Below are 15,017 nucleotides of genomic sequence, written 5' to 3' on the forward strand. Positions count from 1 at the left end.
CATAGGCGCAATTAGAGTTCAATATCTGGGTGGATTAAACTTAAATGATACCACCAACCCATGGGGGCTTTGCCCCCACACCACCAATATTGATTGTCAACACTAAAATTTATATTTATATTGATTAGAAGTCCTTACGACCTTGTCGTATACTGTACGTATACGTAACTAAAGTCGATAATAGATTCTTTCGAAGTAAAATTTTGTCACTTAATCACTTTCTACTTACAGACTAGTTACCTAAATAAATATGAATAAGGATGATATACATATATAATCAATAAAATATACAGTTCATAGCTATTAAATGTTTATTATAAAGCCTAATTGAATTAACATTATTTTTCTATTTTTTTCAGCAAATTTATTTACAATTTAATTTTCGTCTGATTTGTTGGTTACATCTCTCTATATTTAAAATAGATGAATTTGTAAATCGGTCTTGGGTCATGGAAAATCTAAGCCAATGTTTTATTGGTCTCGTTGAAGACGTAACCTAACCTATAGGAATAGATAAAGCCACTTGTAAAAGTTTAAAAAGATTTGGAAATATTTGTTTTTCGGCAATTTCTTTGACATAATTTATATTGAAATCTTTTTTTTTTTTTACTACTTAAAACATAAAATGTCACTCTCATTTCTGATTTTAAGCTACTCTTTGAAATGTGTAGTGATTCCTATAATTATAATTATTATAATTAAATAATTAGTTATCATTAATATTTTGTTATTTATACCTGTAAATTTACTGTGATCCAAAAATGTTAATGCTTGCAAAATATTCTTATTTTTAAATAATTTGTCAATTATTAAACGAAAAATTTGTATTATATATAGCTATAGGGTCATTTTCTACAATCTCTCCTGACATTTTTTTTTTTTATCTTGCGTTTTCGTTGTTCAAGAAATTTAGTTTCATAATATTATTATACTTTTCATAATATTAGTATTTTATCGCACGGTATTCATTTTAAAAATACAATGCGACTACCTACTACGATTTAATGTAATATCTACAAAAAAAAAAGAGGCTCAATCGGACATGGCGGTAAGGGCACAGTTAGCCGAGGGCGCCGACTCGCCGACTTGGTCAGGCCGCCACTGAGTGTGTTTAGAAATTAATTATACTGTACAGGAACGCAGCGCAATATTTTGAAATTATATTTATTAATATTATTTATAATACTGTGGTGGAGAAAAAACAATGACATATTTCCAAAATCAAATCATTACCCTGTAATTGATTACGAGGTTCAAAATAAATTAAAAGTGCGTACATTGTTACACGCAGGTCGCACACGTATTATATCGTGGTTACGCATCTGCGTATATAATACATTATGCACGACAAGACGCATCAAAGCAGATCAGTAAAACTTTCCCGATCAAAACTCCAATCATTGTGAGTATTATGCGTTATTCCTCCGTACGATATTCATTTCAGCCCATGAATAATATTAAAAATATTTACATACACCGAAACCCTACGTAATATCATATATCATGAGATATTTCAAACTTATTCGTATCAATCGCTTTTCGCGCGCGTCTTTAAAATAGATTCGAACGCATGTTTTTTTGACATGGTGGTGCATAGCGTCTTTATGCGTAAGTTCTCGATATGCAGCACACAAACTGTACCCAACTTAGAGTTTTCGCGAGAATTTGCATATTTCGTGTGCACAATTATATAATTATACTAATTGACTGCGGCAGAAGCGAATCAACGAATCCCGCAACTTATATATACTCGTATTAAAAAGTTTTATTTCACTTAGTTACATGTACGTTATCATATACCGACCGTATCACGATTCATCGTGTTGATTATGTCATTGTTCATTACGGCACTACAGTATGGTTTTGTAATTATAATTAAACGATTTGAGACTTTTAAAGAATATTGAAATCTAACGTGGTACACTTGAGCTTATTTAACGAATATCTGTGAAAAACCTTTAGTCGTATTTACATTATATTGAATATGTTTCAAAACAATGATAAATGATCGGTTATCAAAAAAATATTCTAAACGAAGGTCAATGCAGTACATAGTACAAATGCATTAAACACTTTATTGCAGTGTATAATCATAACTCATATGACACACGTAATACTATAGTGTTGTAAGTAATGTTAGTACTTTAATTATAGCAGCAAATCACTATACACAAAATAAAGTTTTTTAAACTTTAAAATCTTATTAAAGAAGAATCGCCTCGATCTGTTGATTTTTCACTACTAGTTGAAACGGTTCGTGTGGTTGCATACAAGTTTCGAATCATAAAACGTAGGTTCATTTGCATTACCAAAATATGAATACAAACGTTTCGTGGAAGAAATTTAACATTGTTCCTGAAAAAATAATTTAATTTCTTATTAATAAATTAGAAAAACTGCGAGAAAAACGAAAAAGACTTAAAATTTGGTTAGAGTAAAGATTTAATGAAATACTTAAACGTATGGAGGTCTTTAGCGGTGAGGACATACAAGAAAGTTGTATGAAGGAAAAATAGTGCGTATTATTCACAATGTGTGTTTGTCGTAGATTGCTCTCGGTTTACGTTCAAAATCGATAAAGTATTAAGTTATATATATTATGAGTTTATAACAGTGGCGCACACAGGATTTTTGTTCGGGAGGGTGGGGTCAAGGTAAAAATATAACACATTTTACAATTAACAAAATTATGTAAATCCTTAATATATTTTGATTTAAATAATAGCATTGAAAATAGAATAGACTATTCTATAATCAATGATATTAGGTATTCAATACTAACTTTTCATATTTTAAACTTGTAAAATTAAAATTTGTAAATTTTAACCTAGACACCGGAGAAAATTTCGGGGGGGGGGGGGGAGTTACAACCCCTTACCCCCCTGCGTGCGCCACTGGTTTATAACATTTGATCGAAAAATACGATTTTCTGGAAAATATCGTCAATACACTTAATGCATTTTACTCCACGACATGCAAAGGTCCGCATTATTTGCGATGAACCGATACACATACGTTTAAAGAAAAATAGATAAAAATAACATTTAAATACAGGGTGTCCTTGGATTTTTCAACAAATGGAATAATTATCATTCTGTTGATAATTTTTAATTTTTTTTTTAATTTATATTTAGGTCCTGCGCTAAAATAAAATCGTACTAAAAGATTTTTTTGATATTTAGAACTAAAATTTATTCTACAGTTTTTAAAAAAATCGAATTTAGCCATTTTGTAAATTAGATTTTTAGAAATAGTATGGTTTTAAAATAAATAGTTAACATTTAACCATTGACTCAATAATAATTTTTTAAAGTTTTTGAAAATGTGAATTTAATAATTAAAATTACTTTACAATTATTGTACATCCCATCAAGATATAATTGATAATTACGATTAATTTTCCATGAAATCATTTTCGACAACTCCAAAAACCGCAGATTTTATAATGATATATAATTTATTATTTATTATTTATACTACATATTTATTCAAAAACAATGCATTGAGGTACAATGTATATAGGTATTGAAAAATTTAAAAAAAAATACAAAAATGTTGGTGGCTAACATTTTTTTCCGATGTTTATTCAAAAAATTAGAATTTAAATAAAAAAATAAATTGCTTCCTTTATTACTATCTTCTTCTTTTTCTTAGGGTTTATTGGACCTTTAATATCATCCCGTCTCACAACTATTATTACTATCAATAGTTTTAAAATCGATTTATGAAAATACTTTTTTTTTTATAATATATGTATATAAACTTTACGTTTTACTACGCGTTTCGGTCTACAAATGTACTGGTTATTTTTTAAGTACATCAACGTGTGCTAAGATAAGCTTTTGAATGTAACAATTAACTTTAAAATTGTATATACAACAATCTTCTTTATAAAATAAATTATTATTATTATTATACATTCTATAGTGAGGTTTTTACCCACTATAAGTGTGCGGTATTTGGCTGTACGATATACTTACTTGGCAATCCATAAAGTGTGCAGTTTTTGTCTACCAAACTTTTTGGGATTAAAATTAAATGTGTGCCGTTTTTGGATGTAACCGTCATTTTCTATGCATTTGAAATGTAGTCCAAACATAAACAAACGTACTATCGATATCATTATTATTGAAGTAGATAGATAAGAAGGTAATTTTATTAGATTGACATTTAATAAATATTTTATTTAATATTTATAATTGTAACAAATTTTATGGTATTCAATGTATACTATAAAATTTGTTACTATACATTTTATATTGGTTTCCTTTGATAATAATTGGGTAGAGCAGTGATTTTCAACCTAGGGGTCACAAATTGAGGGTCCTCGATACATATCTTATATTTCACACTAACACACCATACAAATATATTTCTGAAATAATTTTTATTGGCATCTAGAAGTTAATTATTTAATACTTATTGAACTTGCATTGGTTCATGTAATTTAATGAAAATTTCATAATGATTTGTTTCTTACTGTTTTTAAATATGAAAGTCCACTAGTTATAGGCAATTTGTTGAAGTTTTTCAACAAGTTTTAATTTCTTATATTTTATATTTTTTTTTATATATTTTATAATATATAATATTTTATAATATATTTTATATTTTTTATCTTTTATTTTCAGTATGACATAATGTAAAAATTATTTAGCAAGTTGAATGAACAACTTTCTTCAAATTGCACTGTATAATATTATAGTGCCATATTTATAAATTTGATAAGTAGGCTTTCTCGCAACTCTCCAATTTCATACGAATATAAACGATGATTGTACCAAAAAACTTAAAATGTGACAAAATTTTTATCCAAGTGATTTAAGTGATATATAAATATTAATTAACTTAAAAAACAAAAATCATACTCGTAGAAACTTTTAATTTATTTCGATTATGAATTACTATATTAATAACTTGGGTTTATAATGATAAATATCAATGTATAGTTAATGATAGAAAGATAATAGCTATAAATGATAACAAAAATCTTGGAATAATTTAAATTTCGATCAACTATTTTACAATAGTACGGGTTAAAATAATTAAGTGGTACACAATAATATTGTTAACTTTTTCACAAAATTTAAAAATAATAGAAAATTAACGGATCTATCTTAATTAGATTTTTAAACACCAATATGATTTTTAAAAAATCCTGTTTACAAAATGGTTATTTTGGATTTTTCAAATTGTAAAATAAAATTCAAAGTGTTCAAATTTGAGTTCTAAAAATCAAAAACTTTTTTAATACAGTTTTCTTGTAGCACAGGACCTTTATTTTTTTTAAGTATTTATTAAAAAAAAAAAAAAAAAAAAATTAAAATAAAATAATTAAAAATAATAAACAGAATAAAAATTATTGCATTTGTCGAATCATTCTAGGACACCCTGTATACTTAGCTACGGTACTTAGACGCGTTTTTTGTACCTGTAGAACGATTGACTAGACCCGCAAATGCAACTGAACCTGTCGTGACAAAAATAATAATGTATGTACCTAATACCTATACGTCAATCTGAAAGAATATATAGGTTATATAGGTTATATAAGTGTTGTTCACATGCATACTCACAAGAACACGAAATGGGTTGAAAGCCATTGATAGGAGGTTATTTGTAATTTTTATTAATTTATTTTATTTATTTATTTATTTATTTTTTTTTTTTTTGACAGTTTATATAATAGGCTATATATGCGTAAAGTGTATGTGATTATATTTTCCAAATGCTTTTGACAAATAATAGTAATAATCAGTTGGTTGACCTTAACATCACGGTGAGAGAGGGGAAATAGCCAATTATAATAACTATCGTTCCATCATCAAGGATATTTACGTACACTCAAATTTCCAGCGCCGCGGTAGTCGTGATAAACGAAAACGGCGATAAACGATTAAAACCATAATAATAATAATATTTTTATAATTATTATTATTTGTACCTTCAAATTTTCATAACAAACATAAAAAATTAACGTCATTAGGGAGAGATGACTAATAATTGATGGTAGGTTTTATATATAAATAGTCCGAGTGATAGCCAATGTCAAATCATTCGTTTTTCCTCCCTCGTACGAAAACGTAGTCATTCAAAGAACTATACGTACTGTTCTCGCGTTTAGCTCCGAGTTCGTTTGACATCCATAACATATAACTACTGCTTAACTTACCGCACGAAAATGGTATCAAAATTTTTCGTAAGTAAATTAAAGTAAATATCTTCCTGCGCCAAGCCTCAATAATAACACTTCGTTGGCGACAGTGTTTTCAAAAAAAATAATTTTATTATTTTTATCTATTTCACTGCAATATTTTCAAACAACATAACTTTTTTTTTCTCCCGTCACGAAACGTCTATCATAATTGTGAATAATCTAGTTGTTTTTTTTTTTTTCAAAGTTATGTTTAGCACTTCTCTTTGTGACGGCTTTCGCCGAAAAGGACGCATCCAAAGCGGCCGATAACGAAAGAGTGAAGAAAGCAGTAATAATTCCTCCACCAGGTACGTCATACATAATATATATATATATACACAGTTAGTTATTTTACGTGTGCCTCATCGTACATTTGAATTTAAATGTTTTTCTCGTTCGCAAAGTAAATCGCAGATAACTGCAGCACTACCTTTGAAATCAGATTAAGGTGCTGAAGTTTATGCAATTAAATACAAACTAACTCAACTAATTTGCCAAAGTCAAATAATGATAGTTTATAATTTAGTCGACCGTTTAAATGGCTATGTAATGAATAATTATCTGAGGGAATTTTATTGGAAATCAGACCCAAATACCGGTGATGGTACGTATGAGTACTATGCGGCATAAATACCGAAAAGCTCGATTAATAGTCTAGCTTATAATAGTCACAAGTACCATAAAATGGTTGAAAATCAATCACACAATCTGACTGATGGCTTATAATATTATTTCTACTTGTTCATATTTATTTTTGTTATTATTATCATTAATTTTATTTTATTTTATTTCTTTATTGAAGCTATATTATATTTACGTTAACTCACTTTAGGCGAAAACAAAAAGTTCTAAATTAACTGTTGAAAGTACTTTAATTAATGTAATAATTTAATCACATTAAGAATATTTTTAATTGAATTTCGAAAATGTCATCCAGACAAATAATTAACGTAAATAAATTAAATGTAAATTTAACAATAATAATACGCATACTATTATTATTAACAAATTGTTAAGATCTCAATATTTCTATGAAGCGTGAAAATGTTGATCGATTTTAAAAGTATTAAATCATTAAAATCTTAAATTTTAAAGATGAAATATTACGTTGGCTAAAATTATTTTTTTTCAAAAAATATTTTATAACAGGAGGGTTAAATATTTTTTGTTAAATTATATTAAAGTTTAATTAATAATAATTGTAGCTACATAATTGGTATTCTAAAGAGGAGGTAATTGATGTAATTATAAATTATAATTTAGTTTTTTCTTCTCTGTACAATCATCGCGCAAGAAAGTGGTAAATATTTTAGGAAAGCAATGAATTAATGCAGGGAATTTTACTGTACAAGAAAATACCTACAAAATAGTATACGAAGGTAGAATATTTATACTTTGTTTTATAATCAAATAACGTGATACAGCTTAATGGAATTACAAATGTTAATGTTTTATTTTGAACAAAATGTAATCACCCTTCAAACGGTTTGAATATTTTCTTAACCCTTTTCAAACGTATCAAAATAACAGGTGAACAAAAATACTCACTCAAACAACAGTGAGCGGGTATGATGTGTTTTATTAAATATAATTCTTCATCTGAGCAAATTTTCAAGAAACTGAATAAAAATGTAAATCCTTGTGGTGGAGGCACCTCTCACGCTCACGCTAGCAACAATTTTAAGGAAAAGAATTGCCCTCGAGACATATAATAGTTCTTTTGTCGTCGGGAAGACGGGCAAGGATGTATATGCACAATAGAAACTAATTAACGCTTATATAGTGAAGTTGAAAACATTTCCTTTCGCAAAAGTATTGTTCGAAATCCTGTAAGTTTTGACGTTTTGAAATTGTTCCACTAACTGTTGAAACTCGATCACAAAAAAGTAATAATAATAGATTAATAAAACTTTATCTTCACGAAAAAAATGTTCTGATAACTCTAGTTGGTCCGTTTATATTGAAAAATCATCGTGCTGCGTGCGGGTTTCATTGCTTCGGTATCTCTAGAAAACCAATCCGTTACATATACGCGACTATACATCATATACTCGTATTATATAGTGCTCACGTACAATAGAATAATATATAGTATGTAACGCATGACAATGTGTTTATTTTATTTTTCCTAAACATTATTTTTTTTCTGAATTTATTTTTTTTTCATTAGATTCCGCCAGAGTTAATTTTAAAGCTAAACTGACGTTTGAACAGTGATACGAAAATCCCCGTTGCAAGTCATCTGAGATTTTGGTATCGTCACCCTGCCACCGCGTGGTAGTATTTTCATATCGTTTCAAATAAATAAATAAATAAAAAGTAATATTATACAAATTCGAATGGTAGTAAAAATAAAAAGAAGAATATTTTTTCCTCGCGACGATTTTCACGAGAAAATATTATTAGAAACTCGCCCAAAGCGCGTATTACTTATCCCGCGACACGGTGTTACGTCGAGTTGCACTGAAAATCTCGTTGAAATTACGGAAACATCTATTTTCATATTAATTAAATTTAAAAAGAAAAAAATGCGTTCACAGCTATCGACATTTTTAACTAATTTGTATATAAGCTCAATCGCAATTTATCTTTAACACAAAATTCAACGGTTTGAACAAAAATTGTGTACAGCGAGAACTGAAAACGGGTACTAATTAGCATATCAATCAGATTATAAACTTCAAGCAGGGTGATGTGAGTCGTTTAAGTTTTTCATCAATACGGCTTTTAAATTTCTAAAGTGATCCAAGAACTATAGTATTTGCCCCACTCAAATCACCATTAAATATGTTACATTATTAAAGTTGAAATGTACATTCCATATTTTTGTTGTCATCCAGTTGAAAATAAAAATGTTTTCGCACTACCCGATGTAGTATTACGCAGTACCTACTATAGCAATCGATACTATCCAATTTCTCGGTGTGATTTGGAAGAAAAAGTTTCACTCGCACCGATTCCGCCCGTTAACCGCGTGTATGCTCATGTCCGTCCGTTTTAGCACGATACGTTAAAAAGAATAGACAGTCGCACAACTGGCTTATGTTAAAAAAAAAAAAATTAAAAAATGTAAAATAACTTAGGGACGCGGCAAAAGGCGTTTTGCGACACTGCACGTTGATCAATGAACAGACACGATATCGTACTTGTATGATATCGTGATATGTGATCCACGGCCGTGATGAAACGTTGTTTTCGTTGCGGCGAATCGTCCACGGGGTGAAATACGATACGTTTCGCAACGTGGCCGCGTCGTACACACAGGGGCGGGGAGGCAAATGGGGAATCGGTTCCCGGGCCCTCGATAACGTCGTATTATAAAAACAATTAAACTAATATTTAATTTGAATTTTTCTGTTTTCATTTGTACGTTTGTTTAAAACAATTCGGTGCAAAAAGTAAAAAAAAAAAAAAAAGAAAAAAGATGAACGCAGCCCTACCAACCAAAAATATTTATTAGTTGAAACGTGACGATAACAGGTCCGGTTGATCGACCACCTCTATACCCAGTCAGTCCCGGGTCGTACGGACGGCGAATTCGTGTACACGGTAAACGGGTGAATGACGGAGGGTTTCGTTTTTCGTGCGGCCCTTCGTCGATAAGATTCGGTCATCAGTGCGCGCGTAAAATGGATGTTTTTTGTGATATTGACCCCCTCCCCCCACGGCAACACGGTGCATCGTATTGCCGTCGTTATGCGCGTGTGAACCGTTGTTTTGCATCGTTATTATTGCGATGTAATAATTGGCTCAGAACTGAGTGCATTCTGCGACAACAGTAATAATAACGATAACAATAACGATTTGCGGTGGTGCAGTAACCATCGAGCATCAAGACGGCGGGAAGAACGTCACGGCCGAGTCGTGAGTCGCGCGCACATTTAACGCGGTTTCGACGGACACGGCAGTGTTGTGCACGTCCGTCCCTTGCTTCGGGGTACACGCGACGTTGAGCTCGTTTTACCCGGGTACGAAACCAAACGCTTACACCGTCCTCGGCGTTCGCGACGATCCCGTGCTGCACCTATGTCCGAGAAACCCGGCGGGTGTAGGGATACACACGATCGATTCCCACCGCCCTGTCCCTGCGCCGGCATGACCCTTATCCGCGTGCCGTCCCGCGCGAGCACGTCACGACGGATGTCCCGCACGCGTTAGACCGGATTTATTACGTACGTATCTATGCAGTGCGCCGCCTACGCCACGGCTTGACGTGTAGCGGATTAGTGCGTACGGTGTGTGCTCGCGTAATCTTCGAAAAATCTAATCCCGAACCTCGCGTTTCTGCGCGCGCGTTCTGTACGACGGTACGTAGTTACGGTAGAAGTTGTGCACACGTTAGGGTCGCGAACACCCGGTACCGGGGTTGAGACCCGCGGAATAATAATAGTTTATTATTACTTTTAAAGATCTCGAACGGCGGTATACACGTCACGAAATGCGTTTTCGGTACAGTTCCTGTGCGAAATAGAAGCGCGAGAAAAGAATCATATTTTACTTATCGGAGTCGTCGAAAGGAAATTAATATTGCATTTCGCGATGTCTTTGTGCCTAGTGCGAAAGAAAGGGAAAAATAACTGAAATCGTTCTCTAGATCGTTACTATTTGTTTTCGTTGACATTCATTATTCCCACACAACTGTCAATGAGTCACCTATTCGATATCTTGAAATGTTGCTGGTGTTCTTACGAACATGACCCGTCAACGATAAAAATAAATTTTCATTTCTACTGATATGTTGATGCGCGACGACTGAATGCCGTATTTATAATTTTTCCGACCAGTTACGCTATACTTTTAGATCGTGTACACGACGTTGTAGAAAAAAATACGAAAAAATGATTGAAAAAGTTATGCGCATTATGTAAGCAAAGAGGTACTAAATTTCATTAAAATATCCGCCGTCAACCATCGGTACAACGTCGGGAAACACATTTTCTACCCGCGTAAAACGAGAATCCACATCGTGTCGTACGACCGTCACGACAGGGATCAATATCAATTTCTCGACTTGAGATCGCGTCCGGGCGCAGCAAGTTTTTCACGTACCGCCCACGAAACTGCAACACAGTTTGGTTTCTTTTGCAGGCGTACCAGCGGCGTACGGCTATTACGGCGGGGCCTACGGATATCCGTACGGGGTGCAACGGTTCTACGACGACGGTAAGTACCACACGGGCAAGTACGACGACGGCAAGTACCACGCAGGCAAGTACGACGATGGCAAGTACTACGCCGGTAAGTACGACGATGGCAAGTACTACGCGGGCAAGTACGACAAGGCGTCGGTGGCGCCCGTCGCGGTGTACAGCAAGCCCTACGCGGCGACGGCCGGCTACCCCGGGTACAGCTACAACTGGCCCCAACCCGACGGGTACAACTACAACGGGTACAACGGGTACAACGGGTACAACGGGTACAACAACTACTACGGGTACCCGTACGCTTATTATCCGTACGACTACCAGCATCACAACAACAAGTATTACGGCCAACAGTACCCTACGTACCCGTACGCCTATTGAAACCCATCGGCTTCCGATCACTCGCAACACCGTGATCGTAACCGATTTACGACGATAACAACAGCAACAACCGCGTGGCGTATCACGGCGGTCCGTTCGTACGAACAAAGTTGCTGTTATCATTATTTCTTAATCTCGCTAAACATGTCGATTTCTTATTTTTTAAATTTTTTTATGTTACGCTATTCGCTTTCAGCTATTATTATTGTAATAACGTTTCGTTTCTTGTACATTGTAAACATATTAACAATTATCATAATGACGGTTTTACCGCGCGTCCAGGCGAAAACGTCGTGTTTTTACATTCTACGACGGTAATACGCGAATAAAAACATTTTCATACGTTATATTTATGTTTTGTTAAATTTTGTTCAAATGTATTTAAACAACAAGATGAAATACTCATTTTCCCGTAGATCCTTACCTGGCGATCGAATGACTCGATGACAGCGTATCATCGCGGAAGAAAGACGACGGCTGTAGGCTGAACCGTCGTTTAAATTGATGTTTACCTTTGGTTCCGTCTCGAGGCATTGCCCGTTACTGAAATAAAATAAAAATTTTATATATACATAAAAAAACAAACAATTTTAACGTAATATAAATACTGGTGTTTATCTAGTAAAAAAAAGCGTTAATGCCGGCGGGAAAATTATCCGAAATTATTTTCCCAGGATACCGCGCAACTTACACGGTTAAGTAAATAACAATTTCAGATAGTGTATTTTCTATTATACGCGAAAAAACACGTGAATCGCTGCGCGTGTGCATACATGTGTATAAGGAATAAAAAATATGCTCACACGAATAAACAAATTCGCGTGCGCCTTGTATAGTTAGTCTCGTTCATGAACAATATTTGTACAGAACAATATTCGACATCCCGGTTCAAAATACCTCCAACTTAAAAAATCAATAGTTTGGAAATAAAAATTAATTTTAAAAAAAAAAAAAACTTACAATTTTATAAAAGTTTGTAAAGCGTGCAATTGCCGCGCATATATCAAATTTGAAACACTCTTTCGACAGTCCAATAAATATATATATATATATATATATATATGTATAGTCCGTAAACTTATCACCATATTGAGCTTTTTCATTCGATTTAAACGTATATTCTTTTTTTTTTTGCCTTTGTTATAAACATTACAACAATGCAATTAAATTAATTATATAAAGAATTTAAGCAGTTAACAATTTGCAACAAAAATAAGGTAAGATAAAAAATAAATAAAAAATACTAAAGTATACGATTATATAAGGTAGCTAAAGAAACGTATATTCAAATGTGAATATTTTATAAACTCCCTTATTTATAATTTTTTAACTTATTCAACTTTGGCGGCGTCTAGGAATATCGACACCAGTAACAAATAAGAGGGCATTAATTCTATTGTTTATACTCACACAGTCGCCTCTCACGAAAAAAAAAAATCAAATCTACGATTCTCTGAATATTAAATATACCTTATTTTTAAAAAAATATTAATATTGAAAATTCAAAAAGATAATACATTTTATTGTCAATTTTTATCGCACAGAAAACTATTTACAAATAATTCTGGTGTCGATTTTATATTAATTCCCTAGTATGACTTATTAACTCTAACTTAACTTCCAAATAAAACTGTCGTAAGATTCCATGGTAAATTGTTTGCATATATTTATAATACATACTCATGCAGTATACATCGAGGTTATGGTATGATTTTGCTACGATATGTGTTGACATCTCACGTTTGCACATTAAAATGTTGATAAAAAAAAAGTAAAATAATAATAATAATGAAAAAAAAATTTAATTTATTCTGACCATGTAATAGATTCAGGCCGTAAAATCCGCACTAAAACCAAGAGGGTTGTAGGTGGTCCGGATAAATCCTATTAAAACGCGATGGGGTGCTCGCCGTATAGCTATTTTTTAGGCACTTAAAATGTGCAATTAAAGAATTTCATGCTGTTCATATGTATATGTGTATTATGTGTACGTGTAGAGTATAACACCAAACTAGATTAAGATTTTCACAATAGACATAATAACATGACCAAAATAACGGTGACACTCAATCGTGCGCTACGTGTAAGAAATTGATTTATTTCAGTAAACATATGTATATTATAAATGTGGTACTCATATAGGAAAAAAAATCGCAATTTAAACAACAAACAATTATTGCGTGGGTGTGTGTGTACAAACCAATGCGAAAAATTATTTAAAATATTGTACAGTTTTCGAAAACACATTACTTATTCAATATTATACGTAAAAAAAAATAATAAACATCTCTTACAACACTCGTCTGGACGTGTATGGTCCACCGAATAGAATAGTGTTGCCTTTTAAACCGCTATACATGTGTAAAATATACCCTAAGTCATCGAAAATGATTGAAAATTAACAATCGTTCATGAATGTTGTGTTGAGCACGGAAAGCATACAGTTAAAGTCGCGGTGTGTTCAGTAGGTTCCGAAAAGTTAATTTAAAATCGTGTACACCGAATCGCGTAAGACACATTGTTACTATATTAATAAATCGAAAAGAAACTGTCTTCTAGTTTCCGGCGCATACCATTACGCACAGGTGGTTTGCAACGCAGAAATAATGCGTTAAACGCAATACCATACATAATCATCGTTACGTTACGATACACGCCGCGTTCGACACACACGCGCGTGCACAAATACGGAATATTACAGAGCACGCACACAGAAAAAAGTACGACGTACCGTTACGTGCTGTACGCGTATTATAAAAATTATTTAAAATATAAATCAACAAAATTACCAAGTGCACGTCGCCGCCGCGATCGTTCATGAAGCAGTATAACTCAACAGGTGTCGAACGCAAAACGAACTTAACGAGGTCAAACTTCTCGTCCCCCTGCACACAAACGTACGACTATATGTATACCGCGGAAAGAGTACGATATTAGCAGAAGGGTTCGTCCGTGGCGACTGGGGAAATCTGCAGGAAAAGCGTTTTATCCCACCCCCGTTGGTCTGTGCGCATGCCGGTCGCGGCGCGCATACCCTCTCTCGCTCTCGCGGAGCACACGCGTATACGCGCTGCCCACTCCGTCCCTCCACAATCCCTCTCGCCAACACCATCACTCTCATACACCATTATTTCCGCCGTGTTCTCCTTCGCCCCGGCCTACCCTATCTCTTCTTCTTCTTACGGTTCTTCTCTCCTTGCACTGCACTCACTCGGAGGAGTTTCTGCTGCTCGTCGCCACAATCTCCACCACCACCACCACCATCAATATACATATATATATATTCACATAAAACA

The 15,017-nt window shown here is 33.1% G+C and overlaps 2 protein-coding genes across 2 annotated transcripts in view; one reads left to right on the top strand and one right to left on the bottom strand.

Annotated features, from left to right (window-relative positions):
* Positions 1–14,671, bottom strand: part of LOC112683434 (ras-related protein Rap-2b-like) — a 119,180-nt gene extending 104,509 nt beyond the window's left edge. Inside the window, exons 1-2 of the mRNA XM_025554483.1 lie at positions 14,511–14,671; positions 12,146–12,264 (exon numbers count right to left, since the gene is read on the bottom strand). Coding sequence (XP_025410268.1) covers positions 12,146–12,255 — 110 coding nt within the window. The 5' untranslated portion in view covers positions 12,256–12,264; positions 14,511–14,671. The remainder of the gene's footprint in view (positions 1–12,145; positions 12,265–14,510) is intronic.
* LOC112683444 (prisilkin-39-like) lies at positions 6,045–12,070 on the top strand. The gene is made up of 3 exons (XM_025554496.1): positions 6,045–6,199; positions 6,402–6,504; positions 11,285–12,070. The coding sequence occupies exons 1-3, from the start codon at positions 6,182–6,184 to the stop codon at positions 11,719–11,721; spliced, it is 558 nt and encodes a 185-aa protein (XP_025410281.1). The 5' UTR covers positions 6,045–6,181; the 3' UTR covers positions 11,722–12,070.
* Positions 14,672–15,017: the final 346 nt, after the last annotated feature.

This window comes from Sipha flava, unplaced genomic scaffold, assembly GCF_003268045.1.
Source record: "Sipha flava isolate LNK unplaced genomic scaffold, YSA_version1 104_pilon_pilon, whole genome shotgun sequence".
Classification (NCBI taxonomy): Eukaryota; Metazoa; Arthropoda; class Insecta; order Hemiptera; family Aphididae; genus Sipha; species Sipha flava.

Coding starts and splice junctions, on each gene's coding strand:
- LOC112683444 (XM_025554496.1), top strand. Junction 6,505..11,284: donor AGTAATAATTCCTCCACCAG/GTACGTCATACA, acceptor TTTCTTTTGCAG/GCGTACCAGCGGCGTACGGC.